At 56.1% G+C, this 24,699-nt stretch overlaps 1 protein-coding gene across 3 annotated transcripts in view; it reads right to left on the bottom strand.

Annotated features, from left to right (window-relative positions):
• Positions 1-24,699, bottom strand: part of ADAMTS13 (ADAM metallopeptidase with thrombospondin type 1 motif 13) — a 41,220-nt gene that overhangs the window by 11,900 nt on the left and 4,621 nt on the right. For 2 of the 3 annotated variants that reach the window (XM_031014871.3, XM_063696842.1), the window contains exons 2-21: positions 24,442-24,508; positions 23,109-23,278; positions 21,974-22,057; positions 21,524-21,648; positions 21,241-21,387; positions 18,836-18,973; positions 17,611-17,773; positions 15,011-15,115; positions 14,172-14,323; positions 13,997-14,060; positions 10,757-10,883; positions 9,815-9,963; positions 9,346-9,466; positions 8,305-8,385; positions 7,224-7,405; positions 5,258-5,393; positions 5,049-5,178; positions 4,231-4,416; positions 2,732-2,921; positions 1,965-2,085 (exon numbers count right to left, since the gene is read on the bottom strand). In XM_031014871.3, coding sequence (XP_030870731.3) covers positions 1,965-2,085; positions 2,732-2,921; positions 4,231-4,416; positions 5,049-5,178; positions 5,258-5,393; positions 7,224-7,405; positions 8,305-8,385; positions 9,346-9,466; positions 9,815-9,963; positions 10,757-10,883; positions 13,997-14,060; positions 14,172-14,323; positions 15,011-15,115; positions 17,611-17,773; positions 18,836-18,973; positions 21,241-21,387; positions 21,524-21,648; positions 21,974-22,057; positions 23,109-23,278; positions 24,442-24,508 — 2,638 coding nt within the window. The remainder of the gene's footprint in view (positions 1-1,964; positions 2,086-2,731; positions 2,922-4,230; positions 4,417-5,048; positions 5,179-5,257; positions 5,394-7,223; positions 7,406-8,304; positions 8,386-9,345; positions 9,467-9,814; positions 9,964-10,756; positions 10,884-13,996; positions 14,061-14,171; positions 14,324-15,010; positions 15,116-17,610; positions 17,774-18,835; positions 18,974-21,240; positions 21,388-21,523; positions 21,649-21,973; positions 22,058-23,108; positions 23,279-24,441; positions 24,509-24,699) is intronic. The other variant, XM_063696841.1, reaches the window with a different exon arrangement.

The raw sequence follows: 24,699 nt of genomic DNA, 5'->3' as shown, positions 1-24,699 counted from the left end.
AAATTAGCCAGGTGTGGTGGCACATACCTGGAGTCCCAGCTGCTCAGGAGGCTGAGGCATGAGAATCGTTTGAACATGGGAGGCGGAGGTTGCAGTGAGCCAAGATCACACCACTGCACTTCAGCCTGGGCGACAGAAGAAAACTCTTAGTCTCAAAAAAAAGAAAAAAAAGAAAAAGAAAAAAAATCTGTTGGTTGGGCACAGTGGCTCATGCCTATAATCCCAGCACTTTGAGAGGCCGAGGCAGAAGGATCGCTTGAGCTCAGGAGATTAGGCTGGGCAACACAGGGAGATCCCATCTCTGCCAAAACTACAAAAATTAGCAGGATATAGTAGCTATTCAGGAGGCTGAGGTGGGAGGATGGCTTCAGCCCAGGTGGTGGAGGTTGTAGTGAGCTAAGATTGTGCCACTACACTCCAACCTGGTGACAGAGGTTTTCTTTTTTGTCTCAAAAAAGAAAAGAAAAGAAGAGAAAAGAAAAGAGAGAAAAGAAATCTCTTTTTGGTCTCGGTTTTAAACAGGCTGACATTTTACTGAGCAAGTGGTCAGGGTTTTCGTTTAAGAACATGGTGTATCTTCTCAAGCCCATTAGGATGGCCGTTATAAAAAAAACACAGAAATAGGCCAGGTGTGGCGGCTCATGCCTGTAATCCCAGCACTTTGGGAGGCCAAGGCAGGCAGATCACCTGAGGTCAGGAGTTTGGGACCAGCCTGGCCAACATGGTGAAACCCCATCTCTACTAAACAAAAAATTAGCCAGGCATGGTGGCAGACGCCTGTAGTCCTAGCTACTCGGGAGGCTGAAGCACGAGAATCACTTGAGCCCCGGAGGCGAAGGTTACAATGAGCCAAGATCATGCCACTGCACTCCAGCCTCGGCAACAGAATGAGACTCTGTCTCAAAAACAAAAACAAAAACAAAAAAAAACCACAGAAATAAAAAGTGTTGGCAAGGATGGGAGGACATTGCAACTCTTATGCACCATTAGTGGAAATGTAAAATGCTGCAGCCACTGGGGAAAACAGTCCAGCAGTTCCACAAAAATTAAACGTAGAATTCTCATCTGACCCAGCTACCTACCACACTTCTAGATATACACCCAAAAGAACTGAAAGCAGGAACTCAAACAGATATTTGCACACTCATGTTCACAGAAGCATTATTCACAATAGCCAAAGTGTGGAAGGAAGCCAAGTGTCCACTGATGAATAAATGGATAAACATGTAAAGGATACACTCACAATGGAATCTTTTTCAGCCTTAAGAAGGAAACACTCACACATGCTACAACATGGAGGAACTGTGAGGACATCACGCTCAGTGAAAACTAGTCACGAAAAGGCAAATGCTATATGATTCCACCTCTACAAGGTCCCTAGAATTGTGGAATCTGGAGACAGAAAGGATAATGGAGGTTGCCAGGGGCTGCAGAAGGGGAAATGGGAGTTCGTGTTTCACAGGGACAGAGCTCCAGTTTGCGAAACTGGAAAAGTTCTGGAGAGGTTGGTGGTGATGGCCACACAACAATGTGACTGTGCTTTTATGCCACTGACCTGCACAGGGAGAAACAGTTAGGATGGTAAATTTTATAATATCTGTGTTATACTGCAATAAAACAAGATTGGGAAAATAGAAGAACGCTGTGTATCTTAAAGCTAAGGTTTCTCTGCTTGGGTCATCAATTGGGGACCCCCCCGGCCGCTCTGCTAGGGCCATCAGGAATGGCTCTCGTGCCACACTGCCGGGCGTTATTGTCTTTTCCTACCTTTCAGCCAAACAACACCCACATTTGAAGTGGCTGTCAGCTACTATGCTTAGTCTCCTTGTGTATTACCACGTGTTCCCATATAGTCTGGATTTTCTGCAATCCACCTCAAATGCTTTTTAGAAGGAGGCAAGATGCAAGTGGACAGGAGAGTTACCATGAGTGCTGGTCCCCAGGAGCATCCCGGGGGCCCTCACCTCGCCCGCAGGAGACGGAGCACGACCCCGCCGCAGGGGTCCACACATGTGCAGCTTGAGCCCCCGTCCTGATGCTGCCCCATGGGGAGGGAGCCTTCTCCCCTGCAGAGGTGGCATCCAGCTGTGGGGAATAGCAACAAGCTGGTGGGTCTGGGCCTCCTCTGAGCACCCAGCGACCCCCGTCCCGATCTTCTCAGGCAGCAGCAGAGAGACCAGGAAGTGGCGTGTGTGCACCAGGGGCTCCCTCCCCTCCTCCCTTGGCGAGATCGGCTCCCCGGTCTCGCAGCGGGTGTCCTTGCTGCACACCCCACCTTTGCAGGCTCCTCAGCAGCATGAGTGCTCACTGTGGGCCTGGCCGAGAGCTGGGGACCAAGAGTGGGACATGGGAGCATGCCTGGCCCTGCAATCCCCCCAGCCATGAGGGGCGAGGGTTGCCAGCACCCAGGCCAGAGAGCAACGCCAGTCAGCCTCCAGCCCCTGGATGCCAGGCGGGAACCTGGTAGCATTTCTCTGCACAGCAGCTGCATTACACTCTCCTCAGATGCTTCCCTCAGCCTGGCTTGCAAGGGGAATGGGAGCCTCCCCAGGGGCCCTGAGCCCTCTTTCTAAGCTTCTTTTCTGAGCAGGGGTGGCCCTCAGACAGCATTCCCACAGAAGGATGGTGTTCTTGCTCTGGCCTGGAGGACGGTGGCAATGGGTGCTCCTCATTCTCCCAGCCAGGTAAAGGACTCAACAGCCCCAGCCACCCTCATGCCCAGGGCACTCACATGGCCCCAGCCTGGAGGGCATGACATCCCGACACAGGGCTCAGGGGCAGGCAGCTTCTCATCTACAGAGCCAGGCCCCTCAGTCACTGGAGCCTCCAGGCCATCTGCCCCTGGCACACAGGTCTCATTCTCCAAGGCCAGGCCTGCTCCACCAGCTGATGTGCATGAGCTGGGCTCTGACACCTCCCACCTGAGGATGGCATGAGACAGTCATCAGGCCCTGCCTCTGCCACCCAGGGGAAGGTATAGCCCAGCTGCTAGGGGCAGGGAGGAAGGGGACCTGCTCCCCAACATCCAGGAGCCCAAAGAGGAGCCCCACAGAGAAGTGAAGCTCAGGGTCTCTCCCTGAAGCACCGGGTTCCCCATTCATCAGCCAGCAGGTTCCCATTCAACAAGCACTCGCTGCTCAACAGTCAGGCACCCCACCTGCACCCAGGGTGCAGAGACAGAACCTATCCCTGGCCAGGCACGGTAGCTCAGCACTTTAGGAGGCTGAGGTGAGCAGACTGCTTGAGCCCGGGAGTTGGAGACCAGCCTGGGCAACATGGCAAAACCCTGTTTCTACAAAAAATACAAAAATTAGTTGGGCTTGGTTGGCACACACTTGCTGAGGCAGGAGGTTGCAGTGAGCCAAGATCATGCCACTGCATACCAGCCTGGGTGACAGAACAAGACTCTGTCTTTTAATTAAAAAAAAAAAAAAAAAGAGAGAACCCATCCCTCCTACCCTCCAGAGGCAGAGACCGACCTCCAGCCAGGTAATCACTGACTCCATGCACCATAGCAGGTGCAGAGAAACAGGTGCCACATGGAATTGGATCACCAGGTTCAAGGGTGGCCAATGGGTTTCAGCTGTGAGTCAGCCCTGCGCTAGAATGGCTGCCTGGAGAGCTGTGTGAGAAGGATTCTGAGGCCCTATCTGGCCTCAGCGGGGAAGAGTGGTGACTGTTTTGTCTGCCACGGATGATGAGGCGGGGAAAGGAGTCCAGAGCTATGAGTGGGCCACCAATAATCCAGACCAATCCCCTCCCACCGGACAGGTCGCAAAACTGAAGCCCACAGAGGAGGGGACTTGCCCTGTCACTCAGCTCGTTAGTGGCAGGGCAGGATGATAAGCCACTGTCAACTTGGACACTGAGGGGATGAGATGCAGCCACGTGGGCACGGGGGAGATGGTGGTGATGAGAAAGTGACATCTCCCACTCCGTTCAGTTTGACCTCATCCTCGAAGCCCCCCCTCCCCAGGCAGGTCGGCATCCCCATTTCAGAGCGGGGCTCGGAAGCTCAGGGAGGGAAACAATGGGCCCAGGCTCTCCTGGGTAGTAAGGAACTCTGACAGGGGCACTTACAACCGCCAGGTGACACTGCCCATCACCCTGGATGGTGAGGCCCCGCCGGAGGCCTCAGGAGGAGGGGATTCTCAGAAGGACGGGGGCTCAGCGCAGGGACGAGCTCTGCCAGGAAGGCCCTCTCCCAGCCCCACCTAGCCCTGGGCTCACCTGGCAGGGCAGGGCTGGGGGTTGCAGGTTTCCAGCACCACAGCTGGCTGCTGGGCCCCTGCTCTGCACCGGGCTGGGGGCAATGTCTTCAGGAGGCTGCCCTGGGCCTCCACGCAGCGCACTGGCCGCTCCCGCAGGCCACCCCCACAGGAGGCGCTGCACGGGCCGAAGTCTCCCACCGCCCAGCTGAGGAAGGAGACAGAGTGTCGGGACCCTGGCCAGGTCCCAGGCTGGCCTGGGGTGATGGGGTGGCAGGTGCTGACGTACTCCCCCGGTCTAGGACAAGCAATGGGCACTACGGCCAGCCTAGCCTCTCCAGGTGTTCCCAGGCTGCCAGACGGCTGAGCCTGAGGACACCCAAATCACAGGCTGGTGAGCAGCTGCCCTGTCCTGCACCCAGCAGGGATGGCCTTGTCCCTAACAGTGTGCCCCGTCAGGTGTGGTGACAGCCAGGGGCTTTGCACCAGGAGCTCCCCAAGTCTCCCTACAACCCTCCAGGTAGGCAATCACCTCCATCTCACCATGAGCACCTGAGCTCAAGAGATGCCTCGGTGGCCCAGACAAGGTGGCAGCAGGTGTGGGTCCCACTGGGCTGACATTGTCACCATGTCTGCCCCAAGCCTCAGTGTCCTCACCTGCAGAATAGGGGCACTCACAGAGCCCCCCTTGCAGGGCTGTGGGCAGGGGTAATGAGAGCCTGCACAGGAGCAGCTCAGCCCGGCCCTGCCACATGGGCCCCATAGGCCAGGGACAGAGCCCAGCAGCCCCAGCGGAACCCTCTCTCCCCCTTGGAGCTGCGCAGACAGCACCACACTCACTACGGAGGGCAGGGTTCGAGCACGCAGGCCTCTGGCCACGCTGGTGGCTGCTGGCTCCCTTGGCACTGGACAGTCTCCACCAACTCCTTCCTGGCCTGGTCCAGGCAGCTGTAGTTTACCCAGCGCAGCCCTGGGAGGGAAGAGGGAGGGCTAGGCCGCCTCCCTGCAGGGGCAAGCCATGCTGTGGATGAGCCTTCCCCAGGTCTCACCTGCCCCACAGCTCACCGAGCAGGGCCCACGCACAGCGGCCCACACCCAGGCCTGCCGTGGCTTAGGCTGGAAGTAGGTGAAGGTGATGTCTGGGCGGGTGAGGTTGCCATACTCCTCGCCATACCGCCTGTAAACCTGCAGACAAAGAGCTTCAGGCCTTGTCCAGTGGGTTCCCTGAGGGTCACTGTCATGGCCACCTCCCCTGGGAAGCCTTCCAACTTCTTCTGGCATCCCTATAATCTTTCGTTCAGCAAGCAATCACTGGCCAGGCACGGTAGCTCATGCCTGTAAACTCAAAACTTTGGGAGCCTGAGGCAGGCAGATCACTTGAGCCCAGGAGTTTCAGAGCAGCCTGGGCAACATAGCACTCCAGCCTGGGCAACAGTGAGACCCTCTCTCAAAAAACAACAAAGACAAAAATAACGGCAAGCAATCACCAACACTGACCTGTACCAGGCTCTGGGGATAGCACAGTGCACAGGACACTGGCTGAGCTGCAAGGAGCTCTCAGTGGGTTGGGATAGAGGGCTGGGGGAGGTAATTACCAAGTCATTGGTGGGTTACGGGATAGGGTATTTGGGCAGCACATAGAAGGTTCCCTAAGCTGGCTGGGTAGAAGATAAAGTGCAGTGGAGGAGGCAGGCCCACCTTACGCTGGGCTAAGGAGCCCAAGAAGGGCTAGGGCAGGGCCAGCACAGAAAGTGCTTCTGGAGCCAGAGCTGAGGCCCGTAGGGTCGGCAGGAAGAAACTGGATCCCTGGGGACCTGTGGCCGGCTACTGGCTTGGGACTGGCCCGGAGAGCACTAGGAAGAATTTCAGCAGGTTCCTGGGCCTAAGGCTCTTCAGGAGGGTAACTGGGTCCTGTGCCCAAGACCAGCCCAAGAAAGAGGCAGCCTGGAGGCCAGAGCCCAGGGCGAGGTGACATTCCGCACCTGCCCCCTCGATGCCCACATCTGGCCAGTGCCGCAAGCCTGTGCTGGTTACGGTGCGGTTTCTCAGGCCCAACACAGGGAAGTCCTGATTCAGGGAATATGCAGAGGACTCGGGAATCTGCTTTTTTACACACTGCAGAGGATGATGGGAGAGCCACTCGGCAGCCAGCATCTGGAGACAATGTCCCAGGCAAGGGGAGGGGAGGAAGGGACCCATATCGGGGAAGAGAAGGGATAAGCCGCTCACAGGGGCTTGCTTTGGCCCGGCCTGGCCTGATCTGTGGGAGGCCCTGCTGTCTCTGGCTGCTGTAGGGGCAGAGGACGCTGCTCCGGCCGCTGAGACTGGGCCCCTCTCCCAAGGTTCTCAGGTCTGTTTCAGCCTGCGCTTATGTCTCTCCACCCTCCACGTGCCTTCCTCAGCGAAGCACCAATGGGGACATACATGGGCGAGCACACGTCACTGAGGACACGCCTGAACAAGGCCTTCCAGTTCACACACACACTGCACCAAAGAAGCAGTGAGAGCCAGCATCTGTTCTCAGCTTCCTCAGCACCAAGGCCTACTCCCCAGATGCCACTGCACCTGCGTCCATGCCTTCATCTCCCCACAAACCCACACAGTAGGACCTTCCTTCATCCCTCCCACACTGACACTGTTCCCTCAGCCATACGCTTCCTTCCCTGCTTGGCCCAGCAACATCTGCTCATCTGACACCTCAGCTCCATCACTCTTTCCCAGGGAGCCCTGGACCCCTGCATTGGGCCCTCCAACCTTACCTGATCCCAGAACTGCAGGGCCTTCTCCCACGGGCTCTGGGCACAGGCACATTTGGATATTTGTGGGACCCTAAGCCCCTGGAGGAGCTAGCTACATTTTGCCGAGCACAGGGCCCAACACATAGTGGGTCCCCTGTAAGTGACCGCTGAATGAATAAACGAACGAATCAGGGAATGGATGGATGGACAAACGAGCAAGCAGCCATAGCCCCCAAGAAGAAGCCCCCACTGGCCTCCCCCAGGCTCTCCTGCTGACCTGGATGTCAGCATCTTCCTGGAGGGGTCCCCAGATGCGGATCTCCTCCAGGCGGGGCAGCCGGTCCTCGGTGAGGGCCACTCTGTACTCGACACGACCATCCTCCAGGAGGGAGGGGTAGGTGGTGTTAGGGGAGATGCTCATCTTCCCAGCCACGACGTAGCGCCCTCCGATCCTCACCGCTGTCAGGGAACCAGCCCTGTTAGCCGTGTGGAGCTGAGCACCCATCCTCCTCACAGGCACATGTCAGTGACTCTCCCTCCCGGGGTCCCCAGCCCTCCTCTAAGGAGCCACAGGCATCTGAGCCAGAGGCTTCCCCACAGCAGAGGCTCTGGGCCTCTTTCCACAACGTGGTGAGTGCCATGACCAAGTGCACTCACGCACAGAACTCAACAGGCTCAGGGCTCAGGGACCCCATGGCAAGTGCCGGCAACCAAGGCTTCAAAGGTTAGGTGCAGGCACACTCCAGAAAGACCCACTGTGGCCCTCAATAGCAAAGAAGCAGGCCTTGCCCAAAGAGAAGTCCGGCTTTTGCTGTTGGCTTCCAAGAGGAAACACGGGTCACACCAGGCAGAAGTGTCCTCCTTTAGGGCAGGGGCTGGCTGTACCAGAAAGACCAACTATGTGATTTAGGATAGGGGCTTTGGGTCACCAAGAGACTGAGAGTATCCACCTGGCCAATTAGTCAATCATGTCTTTGCACTCAAACCCCAGGAAAAACTCTCAACTCCCACTCAGTGGGCTTTCTGTGTGGGCAATACTCCATGCGTATGGCCACGCTCCAATGCTAGAAGGGTGTCACATCCCTGAAACATCAGGCCTCCTGTTTGGACCCTCCCAGACTCTGCCTATATCTCTTCCCTTGGACAATTCTAACCTGTGTTCTTCTGGAAGGAGCCGCAGCCATGTGCCACAGCTCTCAGTGAACTCTGGGAGTCTTCCTAGTCAACTATCAAGCCTGAGGGTGGTTTGGGGAACCCCCTGAACTTGCGGGTGATGTCAGAAGTGAGGGCATCTTGGCGACAGTGCTCTGCACCTTTGCAGTCTAGCTAACTGGGTGGGAGTCCTCCAGTCAACTCACCCAAGTGTGTGAAGAGAGGCCTGTGGTTGGCAATGTAGACACTGGTCAGGTTGGGGGTAACTGTCAGAAATGTGACATATTCTAGAAAGAAGAAAAGAAGGAGAGATGCATGGACCTCACGGCCACCACACCACAAAGGGAGCTGATCTTAGCTGGTCGGGAAAAATTGAACAATGCCATGGGGCTGGCTCCAGCAGCAGTGAGTCCCCTGTCATGGGGGCAATTAAAAGCAGGCTGGAGGACCACCTGCCAAGGCTCTGCCCTGGCTGGGAGAAGGGACCGGGGCCAAGGTTCTCCAGCACAGTGGGGCATGCCAGAGGGAGGCAGGGCTCAAGTCTCTGCTCTCCATAGAAGCACTGGCATTTGCAAATGATTTTTGACCTCATATATACACCAAAGTCAAAGATTTTCCAAATGTAACTACCATCCCTCTCATTCACTTGTGTCCCTCTCAGTGGGATTTCTTGAGCAGGAGAGAAGAGGGTAGCTGCCACAGAATGCACAATGTCCGTACTTTTTTTTTTTTTTTTTTTTTTTTGAGACAGTGTCTCACTCTGTTGCCCAGGCTGGAGTGCAGAGGGATCTCGGCTCACTGCAACCTCTGCCTCCCGGGTTCAAGCGATTCTCCTGCCTCAGCCTCCTGAGTAGCCAGGACTACAGGCGCCCACCACCATGCCCTGGCCAGGCCGGTCTTGAACTCCCAACTACAGGTGATCCGCCCGCCTCAGCCTCCCAAAGTGCCGGGAGTACAGGCGTGAGCCACCGCACCCGGCCAGTGTCTGTATTTCTTTTTGCAGCACAGCTCCAGTGAGTGGCCATTACTGAGGCACCACAGTCCCAGCAGCATCAAGGCCAAAACCTGAGCCTGCCATAGGAGGGTGGCAAAGTGGAAGAGGGAGATGCTGACACCACAGGAGGCATCCAGGGCTGAGTGAGTGTGCAGGCCCTGTGACCTGAGCAGCCCCTGCACCAACGCTCCGGGCTGTGGCCGTCTTGGAGGCTGGGGGAAGCCCAGCCTCTGCCCCGAGGGAGGCCGCCTACCTCTCGCTCTGCCAGCTGTGAAAGAGCCCTTCCGTGGGCTGCACGTGCTGTTGTCCCCACCACACACCTGGCACCTGTCCCATACCTGCTGGGAGTCCATCCTGCCGTCACAGCCAAATGTCTATGCAAAGGGAAGGACAGAGGGCCAGTGTCACTGGAGGGTGCTGGCCTCAATGACACTGCAGCCCTGCCAGCTCTGAGATTCTGGGATCCACAAAGCCAGCAACACTTCTGTAGCACCCCACCATCTACACAGGAAGCAAGCTTAGAGGGCTCAGTGACTTGCCCAAGGTCACACTGCAGCCCTTAACCCAGGCTGACTCCAAGTCCAGATCCTTTTCCCCAGCACTACTCCCCTGCAGACTGCACTGCAGCTCCATCAGGGCCAGCACCCACCGACCTGCCCCCAGGAGCCTTCCAATAGGACAGGTAGGCCCCAGGGCCATCGCCAATGTCCACACACGCCTACCCTGCAGCTGCCCGACACGCACAGGCTCAGGGTCCCGTCCTCCCGGGGGCCACTTGGCATACACCGGGTCCCATCGAGGAAGCTGTCTCCACGCTTCATGATGAAGCTCTCGCCAATGGCCCGGCACATGTGTCTGCACAGAGCATCCCCTGGGAGGGCAGAGTGAAAAAGGGGGTCCTGAACCGAGCAGGAGGGGCAAGCCCCCCAGCCCCCACCCAGCTTCATCCTTTGCATCTGGGGCAAGGGTTTCTATCTTCCCCACATCCTACCTCCTAAGGCAATAATCCTAATCACAGTCCTAATCTAATCTAATAACTAATGGTATTGAATTAGGAACCAAGGCTGGGTGCAATGGTTCATGCCTGTAATCCCAGAACTTTGGGAAGCCGAGGCAGGCAGATCACCTGACGTCAGGAGTTCGAAACCAGCCTAACCAACATGGCGAAACCCCATCTCTACTAAAAATACAAAAAAATTAGCCAGCGTGGTGGTGCAAGCCTGTAGTTCCAGCTACTCAAGAGGCTGAGGGGCAAGAATCCCTTGAATCCCAGAGGCGGAGGTTACAGTGAGCTGAGATTATGCCACTGCACTCCAGCCTGGGCAACAGAGCAAGACTCTGTCTCAAAAAAAAAGTATCATGAACCAAGGAACACACTTGGCATTTTCCGATTATCTCCCTGAATCCTTGTAGCGCCCAGGGAGGGACCTACTGCTATTATCTCCATTTCACAGATGGGAAATTGAGACTCAGAGATGGGATGTCAGTGCCTGATCTACCAGCGAGGCCTGGCCACTATGTGATCCATGGTCTGTGGGATGCCAGAGCCTGAATCACTTTTCCCAGTGCTGGAGGGATAGTAGGCCAACCCCCCTATGACTCTGCCCTGTCCGAGGGTCTCCAGGGCTGGCTCCTCCCCCAACCCCACACTCCGCAGGCCCCACCTTGGCTGTGTGGTACAGCAGCACCCCAGTGGTAGAAGGAGGCACCGCCAGGGGAGGAGCGCAGCGGCTGGCCGTCGGTCCTGGCGCACTGTTCCGACATGAACTCCAGCTGGGTCTTCTCGCAGGCCTGGCCAGGAGGAGGCAGAGGACAGGCAGAGGAGGGGGATGGCGGTGGGGCGGGGGGCGGGTGTTGTCACTGGGAGACTGCATGGCACCCTACAGTACGGGATCAAGATGTGGGTGTGGCCTCAGCTCCAGGCCGTGCCTCGGCTCCCTGCTCTGTAAACTGGGGTGACAAAAGTGCCTGCCTCTCTCTATTGATGGGAAAACCCCGGGGAATCTGTAAAGAACACAGGGCAGCAACGAAGAAGAAAGCCAGGAAAGAGCATTACGCTCAGAGCCTCTGCTTCCAAGGCCTGAACTCAATAAAACAGGGACGGGGATGTGTATTCTTTAGGTAGTGCACCTAGAGGCAGGTAACCAAAGCATGGAGCAAAGACCTCACCACCGAAGCCTCTGCACTCAGGCAGGCATCTTGGACTTTTATGGGCTGACAGAAGATAATCGGAGTTGACTCCCTGGACAGCCACACTGACCACACTGCCTCCACGAAATCCCACCACCCTGTGCTCCAGCCAAAGACCCTCCCCTCATGGTCTGGGGAGGTCTTGGTGGTCCATTTGGAGAAGGAGGAAAGGGAGGGTCTCACCACATGCAGAACTGTAATACAGCCAGGGACAAACCCACACCCAGGGCCATCGAAGCAGGGGACAGAATTTAACTCAATGTAAAAAGAATCTTTCCACCATTTCATACCACCAAGATGGCCAAAATCAAAAAACAGAAAACAGGCCGGGCGCCACGTCTCACGCATGTAATCCCAGCACTTTGGGAGGCTGAGGTGGGCGGATCACCTGGGGTCGGAGTTCAAGACCAGCCTGGCCAACATGACAAAACCCCATCTCAATTAAAAAATAAAAGAAAAAGAAGAGAAAAGAAAAAACAACAACAAAAAACAGCAAGTGCTGCAGCAGATGTGGGGAAACTGGAACCCTCGCGCAATGCTGGTGGGAATGTGAAACAGTTCAGGCACTGTGGAAAACGGTTTGGCAGTTTCTTTAAAAGCCAAACAGGCTGGGCGCGGTGGCTCACGCCTGTAATCTCAGCCCTTTGGGAGGCCGAGGCAGGCGGATCACGAGGTCAGGAGATCAAGACCATCCTGGCTAACATGGTGAAACCCCGCCTCTACTAAAAATACAAAAAAAAATTAGCCGGGCATGGTGGCGGGCGCCTGTAGTCCCAGCTATTCGGGAAGCTGAGGCAGGAGAATGGGGTGAACCCGGGAGGCGGAGCTTAGAGTGAGCCAAGATCGCGCCACCGCACTCCAGCTTGGGCGACAGAGCGAGACTCCGTCTCTAAAAAAAATAAATAAATAAATAAAGGAAAAAATAAGAAAAAAAAAGTCAAACATAGGCCGGGAGCGGTGGCTCACGCCTGTAATCCCAACACTTTGGGAGGCCGAGGCGGGCAGATTACCTGAGGTCAGGAGATCCAGACCATCCTGGCTGACATGGTGGAAACTCCATCTCTACTAAAAATACAAAAAATTAGCCAGGCGTGGTGGCGCGTGCCTGTAATCCCAGCTACTCCGGAAGGTGAGGCAGGGGAATCGCTTGAACCCAGGAGGCGAAGGTTGCAGTGAGCTGAGATTGCACCACTGCACTCCAGCCTGGCAACAGAGCAAGACTCTGACTCAGAAAAAAAAAAAGTCAAACATACAATTCCCATACGATCCAGTAACTCCGCTCTTCAGCATACTGCCAAAAGAATTGAAAACAGGGATTCAAACATGTACAAGCACATTCGCAGCGGCTCTGGAGCCAAAAGGTGAAAACACCTCAGATGTCCATCAGCAGATGACTGGACGAAAATGTGGTCTATCCCTGCAGTGGAATATGATTCAGCCAGAAAGAGGAATGAGGCGCTGACACAGGCTACGACACAGGTGAGCCTTGGGGACGTGCCGCTGGGGGAGGAAGGCAGGCAGGAAGCACACCTGTTGTCTGGCCTCAGGTACGTGGCATGTCTAGAACAGGTCAATCCACAGAGACAGAAGGGAAACCAATGGCCGCCGAGTGGCGGAGGAGAAATGGGGAATGACAGCCTACCACATGGGGTCACTCCAGAGTACTCCAGAGTACTGGAAACGTTCTGAAACTAGACAGAGGCAGTACTTGCCCAACCTTGTGAGTGTACTAAAGGCCACCGAGTTGCTACTTTAAAATGCTTGATTTCATGCTACATGAATGTCACCTCAATTTGTAAATAAAAGACTCCTTCGGCCAGGTGCAGTGGCTCACACCTGTAATCCCAGCACTTTGGGAGGCTGAGGCAGGTGGATCACGAGGTCAGGAGATCAAGGCCATCCTGGCTAACACGGTGAAACCCGTCTCTACTAAAAATACAAAAAATTAGCCGGGTGTGGTGGCGGGCGCCTGTAGTCCCAGCTACTCAGGAGACTGAGGCAGGAGAATCGCTTGAACCTGGGAGGCGGAGGTTGCAGTGAGCTGAGATAGCACCACTGCACTCCAGCCTGGGTGACAGGGAGAGACTCTGTCTAAAAAAATAAAAATAATATAAAAAAAAATTCCTTTGCAGGCATGCAGCAGCGCACTGTATTCCTAGTGGGGAGGTTCTCCCTGCAGAGATGCGCTCTGGAGGGCAAAGTGGCACTCAGGGAGGGAGGCGGGACGCTTCAGGGGTTCTGTGGGCATCAGCAGGACTGGCCTGGTTTACGAACTGGGGTCCCAATGTCCTTCTCTCTCTTTTTTAATTTTTATATTTTTTTTGAGACAGAGTCTCACTCTGTCGCCCAGGCTGGAGTGCAATGGCCCAATCTCAGCTCACTGCAACCTCCACCTCCTGGGTTCAAGTGATTCTCCTGCCTCAGCTTCCTGAGTAGCTGGGACTACAGGCGCCCACCACCACACCCGGCTAATTTTTGTATTTTCTGTAGAGACGAGATTTCACCATGTTGGCCAGACTGGTCTTGAACCCCTGATCTCAGGTGATCCACCTGCCTTGGCCTCCCGAAGTGTTGGGATTACAGGCATAAGCCACCTCACCTGGCCCCAATGTCCTTCTCAAATGTGTCCTGGTGTGAACCACAGATGGTCACTTTGGCTCCCCCAGGGCCCGGTGCCACCAGCTGCCCCCTCCTACCCCAGGAAGCAGGCCTACCTGAGTGTTGCACATCTCGGCCTGGAGGTCAGCACCAACACATGCACGCCCCCCAAAGGCAGGTCTGAAAATGCCCAGGAGACAGGAGGGTGAGACAGGAGGGTGACCACTGCCTTCAACTAGGGACTGTGGTATGGCCACACTCCCTGACAGAAAAGCACCCTCCCTGCGGTACCTGGGGTTGTTGCACTGCCGCCTCCTGGTGACCACACCTCCTCCGCAGGAGCGGGAGCAAGGACTATGGGGACCCCAGCTAGACCAGCGCCCATGCACTGCTGCTATGGGGGTCAGCTCCACCAGCGAGCGGCAGCGACCCTTGGAGCACCACTGCAAGGCAAGGATGGCTTCATCTCCCATCCCACAGTGACCCCACCACAGGACTCCCAACACACACAGAGAGTCCCCCAACATCCTCAGGGATCCCCAGCACACACAGGGACCCTACCCACAGCAACCCCCAAACACACACAAGGAACTCACCCATAGGGATCCCCCAACACACAGGGATCTCCAACACACACAGAGACCCCCAACACACAGGTACCCCAGCCACATGGATCCCCCAGACCCACAGGGATCCTCCAACACCCAGAGACCCCCCAACATACACACAGAACCCCCCAGGGACCCCTCAACACACAGGGATCCTCCAACACACACGTAAGGACCCCACCCACAGGGACTCTACACTCACAGGGACCCCTTACACAGGGATTCCCCCCCCGAGACACCCCATATCCACAAGGACCTTCACACAGGGACCCCACCCAAAGGAACCCCACACCCATGGGCACCCCCCATACAAACAGGCAGCCCACATTCCCATTCTGCATGGGAGCAAATGCTAAAGGAAAGAGGTCAGACCACCAATCCAAAGGACAGTCCCCAAGGCCAACTCCAAGACTCTCTGCCCCATACTGGTCCTGCCTCCCGACCTAGGAATAGGGCGGCCTGGCTGGAGGCACCCACGTGCATGTGCTCACAGGAGCCCACTCATTCACTCTTGGCTCTGACCTTCTCCACGCCACATTCTGTCCCATCCAGGAGAGGAACGAGGAGGCGGCTGCAGCTGCTTTGGTCCAGCGGGTCTGTGTGGCAGGAGAGGGCCTGGCACATATCCTAGAAGGGTGGACAGGTGGCGAGCTCAGGGGCCACCAGGGCCTTCCAGGCCAGTGTCGAACCTTAACTGTCCCTCCCAGACCGCAGGACACACTGACACAGCCAACACTCTGCGCTGTGGGCACTGGTGCCCTCAGAGGACAAGGCATGACTGACCCATCGATGGGGAACCGGGACCATGACCAGGTCCTGTCACACTTTTGGGGGCCCATGGAAATGTGTTTTTTGTGTCTTTTTTCTTTTTTTCCTTCTTAACTTGTCACTGACTTGAAGCTCAAGAGGCAAATGTTTTAATTTCTTTTTCTTTCTTTTTTTTTTTTTTTGAGACAGTTTCGCTCTTGTTGCCCAGGCTGGAGGGCAATGGCGCGATCTTGGCTCACCTCAACCTCTGCCTCCTGGGTTCAAGCAATTCTCCTACCTCAGCCTTCCGAGTAGCTGGGATTATAGGCATGCGCCACCACGTCCGGCTAATTTTTTGTATTTTTAGCACAGATGGCATTTCTCCATGTTGGTCAGGCTGGTCTCAAACTCCCGACCTCAGGTGATCCGCCTGCCTTGGCCTCCCAAAGTGCTGGGATTACAGGCGTGAGCCACCACACCTGGCCTAATTTCTTTTAAAATCAGAAGAAAAAAGGCCGGGCACTGTGGCTCACGCCTGTAATCCCAGCAATTTGGGAGGCAGAGGCGGGCAAATCACGAGGTCAGGAGATCAAGACCATCCTGGCTAACACAGTGAAACCCCATCTCTACTAAAAATACAAAAAATTAGCCGGATGTGGTGGCAGGCACCTGTAGTCCCAGCTATTCGGGAGGCTGATGCAGGAGAATGGCTTGAACCCTGAAGGCAGAGCTTGCAGTGAGCCAAGATCGCACCACTGCATTCCAGCCTGGGTGACAGAGCGAGACTCCATCTCAAAATAAATAAATAAATAAAATAAAATCAGAAGAAAAAAATGAACTAGGCTGGGTGTGGTGGCTTATCCTGTAATCCCAGCACTTTGGGAGGCCAAGGCGGGTGGATCACCTGAGGTCAGAATTAGAGACCAGCCCGGCCAACATGATGAAACCCTGTCTCTACTAAAAAATACAAAACTTAGCTGGGCATGGTGGCACATGCCTGTAGTCCCAGCTACTCGGGAGGCGTAGGCCCGGGAATCGCCTGAACCTGGGAGGCGGAGGTTGCAGTAAGCCAAGATTGTGCCACTGCACTCCAGCCTGGGTGACAGAGGGAGACTCTGTCTCAAAAAAAAAAAAAAAAAAAAAGAAAAAATGAACCTCCAGGTCAAAATTAATGTTGTAATATATAATATTAATAGATTTGCTGGTCAGGCGTGGGTGGTGGCTCGTGTCTGTAATCCCAGTGCTTTGGGACACCAAGGTGGGAGAATTGCTTGAAGCCAGGAGTCCTAGACCAGCCTGGGTAACAAAGGGAGACCCCATCTCTACAAAAAATTTAAAAATTAGCTGGGCATTGTGGCGTGTGCCTGTAGTCCCAGCTACTCCAAGGCCGAGGTGGGAGGATCGCTTGTGCCCAAGAAGTTGAGGCAACAGTGAGCTATGATTGTGCTACTGCACTCCACCCTGGGCAACAGAACGAGGCCCTGTCTCAAAAGAAGAAAAAAAAAAGACTTGGCGGGGCGCTGTGGCTCATGCCTGTAATCCCAGCACTTTGGGAGGCCAGGGCGGGCGGATCACGAGGTCAGGAGATCGAGACCATCCTGGCTAACACAGTGAAACCCCGTCTCTACTAAAAATACAAAAAATTAGCCAGGCGTGGTGGCGGGCGCCTGTAGTCCCAGCTACCCGGGAGGCTGAGGCAGGAGAATGGTGTGAATCTGGCAGGCGGAGCCTGCAGTGAGCCGAGAGGGAGACTCCCGTCTCAAAAAAAAAAAAAAAAAAAAAAGGAAAAAAAAAGACTTGTATTTATAGTAACACAAAAAACTTTATACATTGTATAAGAATATTAAAATATAATTCTCAATTTTTTTGTGGAGGAAGGGGCCCATCAAGGCAAAAGTGCCTGGAGCCCATGAATGTCCCACGTAATCCTGCGAGGAAGTCTGTCTTTTGGGGTGCCTGCTCTCCTTCATCTCCCCTCCCCCTACCAGCCCCACTTCTGCTGTGGGTTCAGTTTGGAGGCCACTTCCTCCAGGAAGCCCTCCAGGCTGACTCCAGCCACAATAGATGGGGAAGTCCTTGGTAACTGTTTAAGATTGGTGTCCTCACTCAGCCAGGAGTCCTTGGGCACAGGGGCCCTCCCAGGACTAGCTACATAATTTGTGGGGCCCAGTCAAACAAAAATGTTGGAGCTTTTGTTCAAACATTTTAAATAATTTCTAGAGGGCACAGACAGCATTAAACTAAGCCGCCCTGGCTTAGTACCTCAGCCTAGCACGGCACCCAGCAGGTTCTCACCATGCACGTTTGGGGGGACGTGAGCTGGGTGATGCGGAGGGACCTCACAGCCAATCCCAGGCCACCGCCGGCAGACTCACCAGGTGCTCCCTGGCGAAGGTGCAGGCGACAGCCTTGGGGCCGAAGGCCACGCGGCACTGCTCGTTGGCGCTGTAGTAGAGGCCAGGCTGCGCATCCGGCGGGTGCCCCGCGGACCCGGGTTGAGGCCGCGGCGGGTCCCACACGCAGCGCGCCCGTCCTGCGCTGCGACAAGGCTCGGCTCAGGCCCGGCTCAGTCCCGGGGTGTACACCGGGAGGAGGCGGGACGGAGGAGTGGGCACGAGGATGGAAGCGTTTGGAAGCGTGGCCTTTTGTGAGTAGGAACAGGAGTTCTCGGCCCGCGCCCCCCACCAGGAGCCGGCTCTTGGCTGGGACCAAGACCAAGGCTCCTGCCGGTGCGGAGGTGGGTGGCCAGCAGAGGGAGCGGCGACGGAGGGACGGGTCTGAGTGGGATGGAGCAGATGCAGGTTAGGCCCGGGAGCGGTGCGGTCGGCGGGAAGGGGACGCAGAGATACATGTACGCGGGTTGGGGAGATAGGGGTGTGGGGCTGATGGAGCGTGGAGAGTGGACGGAGGGGTAGCGGCGGGTGGAGGCAGACGAAGAGTAAGGGGGTGAAGTGAGGGGGTGGGTGCAGGAACGGGGTGGGCGCAGGAACGGGGTGGGTGCAGGAACAGGGTGGGCGCAGGAACGGGGTGGGTGCAGGGGGCTGAGATGGAGGGGTGGATGGAGGAGAGTAGGATGCAGGGGTGGGTGTAGGCAAGTGGGAGAGAACGAGGGAGTGTATGTGGAGTCAAGGGGCGGGATGGGGGTGGACGGAGGGGTGCGTGCCCAGATTGGCTGGAACGAAAGAAAGTGTGGGCGCAAGGGGGCGAGGGAGGACGCAGGGGTGGGCGCAGGGAGGGGGTGGAACGGAGCGGTGGGCGCAGGGGTTGGACAGAAGGGTGGCCGCAGAGTGAGACAACACGGGGGGAGGTGCAGGGGGTGGGACAGGTGGGTGGGACGGGGGGGTGGGTGCAGGGGTTGGGACGGAGGGGTGGGCGCAGGGGGTGGGCGGAGGAGTGAGCGCAGCGGGGTGGGACGGAGCGGTGGGCGCGGGGTTGGACGGAGGAGTGGGTCAGGACGGAGGGGTAGGACAGGAAGGAGGGCTGAATGCGGAGTGGGGACGGACGTAGGGAGAGGTGGGGACGGACGTAGGGAGGGGTGGCGCGGGCGGCCCAGCGGGCTGGCTGGAGGCTCGCGCGCCCCTGCCGCGGGGCGGCCGCTACCTGAGCAGGCTCAGCAGCTGCCGGCGGCTGCAGGGGGACCAGGCGAGGCCGGCGCGGGGCGCGGCGCCGTCCGAAGCCATCACGTGTCCGCTGGGGCCGCAGCCACTGCCGGGCGCGCCGTCGTGCTCCAGGCCGAAGCTGGTCGGGGGGCGGGGAGTTGCGCTAAGGCGGCCGGCAGGGGCGGGGGCGGGGGCGGGACCGGGGTCGGCGTCGGCGAGTCAGGGGCCCGGCGCCCTAGTGCCGCAGCGCCAGTGAGTTTTCTGACCCGGGTCGACCCCTGACGCCGCCATCTGCTAACTGGGCGCAGTGGAGAGGGTCGCGTGCGCCCTGCCTCAGTTTCCCCCAGAAGGGAGCGCTAGCCCAGCAGGGTGGCTCTCGCATCTTTTGCTAATAAATATCAAAAGCCTTTAAAAATGTGCAAGCCACATTAATTCATGGTGTTAGGAGTCTGTGGGGAGGTAGGGACTGGCCGGGGCCTTGAAGGGCTGCTCTGGGGACTGTTTACATGGATGTGTTGAGCGTGAAATTCACCTACTGTGAGGAAAGCACGATTTTAAAGTTCAGTTAAAACGTGCTTGCCCTTGGCCATTGTTTGCATTCCGAGGCCAGGAAGGTGAACCGTTTCCAAACTGTCACAACAGAGCTTGCTTTACCCAAAGCGGAACTGATGGAGGACTCCTAATGGGGTGGGAGAGGCCAGGCACCGGTGAGGTAGGAGGTGGACTCCACTCTGGAGGCCCCGCTTGGACACTGGACCAGAGGACTAGCTAAAACAGGGAGGGGTGGGAAGCCCCTTTCCATAAGACACGCCCACCAGTGTGCCATGGCAAAACCCAGAAGTTACTGCCCCTTTTCCATGACGAAAACCCAAAAGTTACTGCCCTTTTTCTAGAAATTTCTGCATAATCTGGCCCCTTAATTTGCATATAATTAGAAGTGGGTATAACTCGGACCGCAGCCCTGCCTTTGAGCTGCTCTTTTGGGCACAGTGTCTATGGGGTAGCCTGGCTTCAAAAGGGCTATGCTGTGCTGTATACAGTCACAGGGCTGTACACTCTGCCCACTGCCGCATCAATCAAAGTTGCTGTCTAACACCACCTGCTCCCTCTTGAATTCTTTCCTCGGTGAAGCCAAGAACCCTCCCAGGCTAAGCCCCAGTTTGGGGGCTCACGTCTTCTGCATCACAGGAGCAGAAGGCAACTATGCTCCCTCTGAGGGAGAAGGAGCCCTGCCTTGTCCCACACCCAGGAACCCTGCCTCAACCCTCCCAGGCTCAGAGGGGTTGAAAGGGGTCGGGTGGGGGTTGGTGGGCAAGGAACATGGAAATTCACTTTTTACTTTAGAAATCTCTGCACTGTTTGAATTTTTACAACAATTGGGTATTATTTTCATACTTAAAAAACTAAAGAAATGAAAAGAAACCCATCACTCTAGGTAAATGGTTATAGGTAAGAGTGAAGGTTTGCCCACCAGAATGCATAACATTCACAACAGGAAGACATGTTCAGACAACCTAGACATCCAAGAAGAGGGGACTGATTAAATAAATTATGGTGCACACCTCTAAGAGACCTGGGATAATGTTTGGGATATATTATTACATAAAGAACAGGTAAATCCTGCACTCACCCTAGGAAGAAAAAAGAAAGGCTGGATGCAGTGGCTCACGCCTGTAATCCCAGCACTTTGGGAGACCGAGGCAGGTGGATCGCCTGAGGTTGGGAGTTCGAGACCAGCCTGGTCAACATGGAGAAACCCTGTCTCTACTAAAAATACAAAATTAGCTGGGCGTGGTGGCACATGCCTGTAATCCCAGCTACTTGGGAGGCTGAGGCGGGAGAATCACTTGAACCCGGGAGGCGGAGGTTGCAATGAGCTGAGATCACGTCACTGCACTCCAGCCTGGGCAACAAGAGGGAAACTTCATCTCAAAAAAGAAAAGAAAAGAAAAGAAAAAGAAATAGCAGGTAACAAAGCAATGCACAGCATAATCACAATTTTCCTTTTATTCAGGGACCCAAACTAAATCCCAATTTTGCAAATAAGAAATATGTGTGTGTATGTAAAGAAAAGACTGAAATTAAATACAAAATGTGAAGAGACATTATCTCTAAATGGTGGGATTTGAGATAATTTTTACAGCCTGCTCTTTCTTTACCTGAATTTTCTACAGAAGTTATTTTCTACCTGCGAAAGGTGTCTTGCTTGTCTTTTGGAAAAAAAGTTTCTTTTACTCAAACAGTATCAGGTTCCCCTGTCCTCACACCTGAGTCTGTTGGGGTGAGGGGTACAGGCTCCTCTGGAGAAACTCTACAAGGACCCACTGCTTGCCAAGACCACCTCCACCCTGGGTACCCAGGTCAGCTCCTTGCCAGAGCCTGGGGACAGCTGGTGGGGCTGCATACCTGTGCCCAATCTCATGGGCGATGGTGACTCCCAGGTCGAAGCCAGTGTCCTCGGTAATGAGGCAGCTCCAGGTTGGGGAGCAGGCACCGCCCAGCTGGGTGACGCCCCGCACCTGCCGGTTACCATCAGGCAACTCCAGGTCAAACCTCGGTGAGAGAAAACAGTCACTTGGGTGGTGCCAAGGCACGTGCCTGCCCTGGGGTCACCTTTGCAGAGGGCAGGAGGCTGAGAGTGCAGCCTTCCCAGGCTGGCTGGCCAGCACCCATCAGAAAGCTCGGCTACCTAGTGATATAGAGGACCAGGTCAGCATGGCCAGGATCCGTGTCGTCCTCAGGGTTGATGGTCCGGCTCCACCCACAGACGCTCAGCAGGGACGAGGTGAGGTTGGCTGTGATATTTGGAGCACCCTGCGGATCCACAGCAAAGCCTGCATTTAGGACACCCCAACCAGGCACAGTGCTGACTGCGGTCAGTGTGTTTCCCAGTTAGTCCTCCTAACAACCCTATGACTAGCCCGTGTTAGGGATGAGACAACTGAGGCTCAGAGAAGCAGTCAGGCAGCCTGTGCTGAGTGCTGGGTAGAGCTGGGAGGGCAGCTGGTCTGTCTGGCTGAATGCATTCTGTGATCCATGCTGCCTGGGGCATCCGGGACAAGAGGTTAAAGAGGATGGAGATGCGATGACTTGGGCTTCCCGCTCTGTATGGCGTGCTGAGTTCCAGCTCCATGCCTACCTCGGGCTCTGTCAGAATGACCATCTTCACCAGGTGCACCCGAAACTGAGCCCCCAGGGACGGGTCCCGAAGCAGTTCTGCCCCCTGTGCAAGGGCAGATGAGAGAGGTAACCCGTCGGGTGGGCATTGCCAGCCCCAGGCAGCTGCTGACTCCCAGGGGCCCCCGGAGTGTGAAGAGCTGGAAAGGCTACTCCACCAGCATGTGTGGGAAGCAGGCGGGGCGGGGGGGCTCCTAAAATGTGATGCACAGTCAGCCGTGCCTCTGTTGCTCCTCAGCTCATGGCTCAGGAAGGCCAACTAACGCAAGGAAAACAAACTCCAAAGCAAGGGGATGAGAGCACACAGATGGTCACGAGTCGGATATTCCAGTCAAACGCTGCTCCTCTCAGATCGCAGGCTCCTCTCAGATTATAGGCGCCTGCCACCATGCCCAGCTAAGTTTTGTATTTTTAGTAGCTATGGGGTTTCACCATGTTGGCCAGGCTGGTCTTGAACTCCTGACTTCGGGTGATCCACCCGCCTTGGCCTCCCAAAGTGCTGGGATTATAGGCATGAGCCACCGCGCCTGGCCTTGTTTGTCTTTCTGAGACGGCAGCTAGTGGGGGAGTGCTTCCCTGCCCACCCTTCCCCAGCTTTCAAGTGAAGGGGGGCTGCAGGGATTCAGGTGCTAGCAAGAAATGAAGGTGGGCATCTCCTTTGCCAGCAGTCTCTGTTTAGACTTCAGATGGGTGACCTGTCCTCGCCACTCTGAGCAGGGGACAAGAGAATGGAGAGAGGGCAGGGTCGGGGTGCAGAGGAAAGTGTGAGCAGCCCGCATCCCATTTGCCAGGGTTGTATTAGCTGAGTTTTGTGGGGGTCAAATGGATACTGGGGAAGAGGCCAGGCTTGAGGGTGGCCCCAGGTGAAGGGACTTGAGTAGTGAGAGGCTGCAGGGTGTGCGTGTACCATGCAGCCTAGAGAGGGTGTGGGACCTCACCCACCTCCACCCAGGGCAGGGAGGGAGAAGAGGAAGAACCCCGAGCCATTGTACCTGAGTTTAACCCACTGTATTCAGACTACCAGATACACCAGCCCACAGACATTGGTCACCAGCCCTGGCAGTGGGGACCTGCACAGTCCAGCGTGGGGCACTCACGATGTTGAGGTTGGTGAGCACGTAGCGCTCTGTGTCCTCCTGGTGAGCCTGGAAGACATCGGGGCCCACGGCCACCAGCAGCTCCAGGTGTAGGATGCCGCCTGCAGCCCGCCTCTGCCTCTGCCTCTGCCTCTGCCTCTGCCTCTGGAAGCCAGGGGAAGGAGGGCGGCCTGGAGGGGGAGAGGGAGAGCAGAGGGCGATGGTTCTAAAGAGCAAGTAGTGGAAAGCTAACAGGAGAGGGGCTGGCGGGTCTTGGAAGGATGACCTTCCGAAGTCAAGACATTGCGTGTCACCCCCACCCCAAGAGCCGGACCCCATTAGTGACTAGGCACGCAAAGGGCAGGGCCCAGGAGGAGCTGTTGGGCTATTGTGTGCTTTGGGTCACCCCATCAAGACAAGATTCCCACTGCCCTGGTGGCTCTGCCCAAAGGGGAAAGCCCCTGCCCTGCCTCCTGGACCCTGCTCTGGGCACAGGTGTTTCACAAGTAACATCATGGACCCCGACAGGAAACTGAACACGAGTGGAGCCCGGTGGTCTCTTGGGAAGCAGGGGCCCAGGCCAGCCCTCACTGTCCTCTCCCAAGGGGAGAGGACCTGACCCTTAGAGGGTCAGGGACCCTGGGCAATGATCTCCCAGCCTTTCAGGAGCGGCAGCGCTGGAAGGACCCAGGCTATGGGATACCCAGACAGCGTCGGCTGCATCCAGCCCCCAGTGTGGCCCCAGGCACTGGTCAGTGTGCCTCTGGCCTAGACCACAAAGAACCAGGTCACAAAGTGGGCCTTGCCCTCCCGTTGCCCCTGACCACTAGCCCACCTGCCTCTGGCCCCCGTCAGCCATTAGTCAAGTTGCCAATGGCCCTACTGGGAAGGGGGCTCGCACCGGAGAAGGTCACAGACCTGGGCCTGTGGGCAATGGGGACAGGCCGTTATCGTAAGGAAATCCGTGGCCTTAGGAGGGAGCCTGAGCCAGGACCTATCTTGTTTCCCACAGAAGGAATAAATATTTACACCCACGGTCAGAAACCACAAGAGCTCCTGAAAATCAGCCAGCTCAGCAGAGGCCATGGGGCAGGAGGGGCCAGCCAATCGGTGACCGTTCCCTTGTGATATTTAACAGAAGCTAGGGTGAGAACCCTGGCCTGGCTGGAACACCCAGACCAGCTTATATCAACTTGGCAGGAAGTAACAGAGTTAATTAACAGGGGTGACAGCAGCTTCTCTGACCTTCTCCTTCCAGATCCACCAAAAATCCCAGACCACTGACTCAGTGGTGAGATACCCCTTGAAAGTCCTGAGAAACTCCCCCCGGGAGAGAAGACACCAGGACAAGTACCTTTTAAGGGAGCACCAGGGCTCAAGTAAGAAGACACGGCCTGTGGCTCCAAAGCCTGAAGACAACTCTGCAAGACAAAAAGAGATGGATGGGGCCGGGCACAGTGGCTCTGGCCTGTAATCCTAACACTTGGGGAGATCGAGGTGGGAGGATCACTTGAGTCCAGGAGTCTGAGACCAGCTGGGGCAACATAACAAGACCCCATGTCTTAAAAAAAAAAAAAAAAAAAAAGACAGAGAGAGAAAGAAAAAAGAACAA

The sequence above is a fragment of the Gorilla gorilla genome, chromosome 13 (genome assembly GCF_029281585.2).
Source record: "Gorilla gorilla gorilla isolate KB3781 chromosome 13, NHGRI_mGorGor1-v2.1_pri, whole genome shotgun sequence".
In the NCBI taxonomy this organism is placed as follows: Eukaryota; Metazoa; Chordata; class Mammalia; order Primates; family Hominidae; genus Gorilla; species Gorilla gorilla.
The sequence above is the reverse complement of the archived record's forward strand: the minus strand, read 5'-3'. Positions and strand labels throughout refer to the sequence as shown.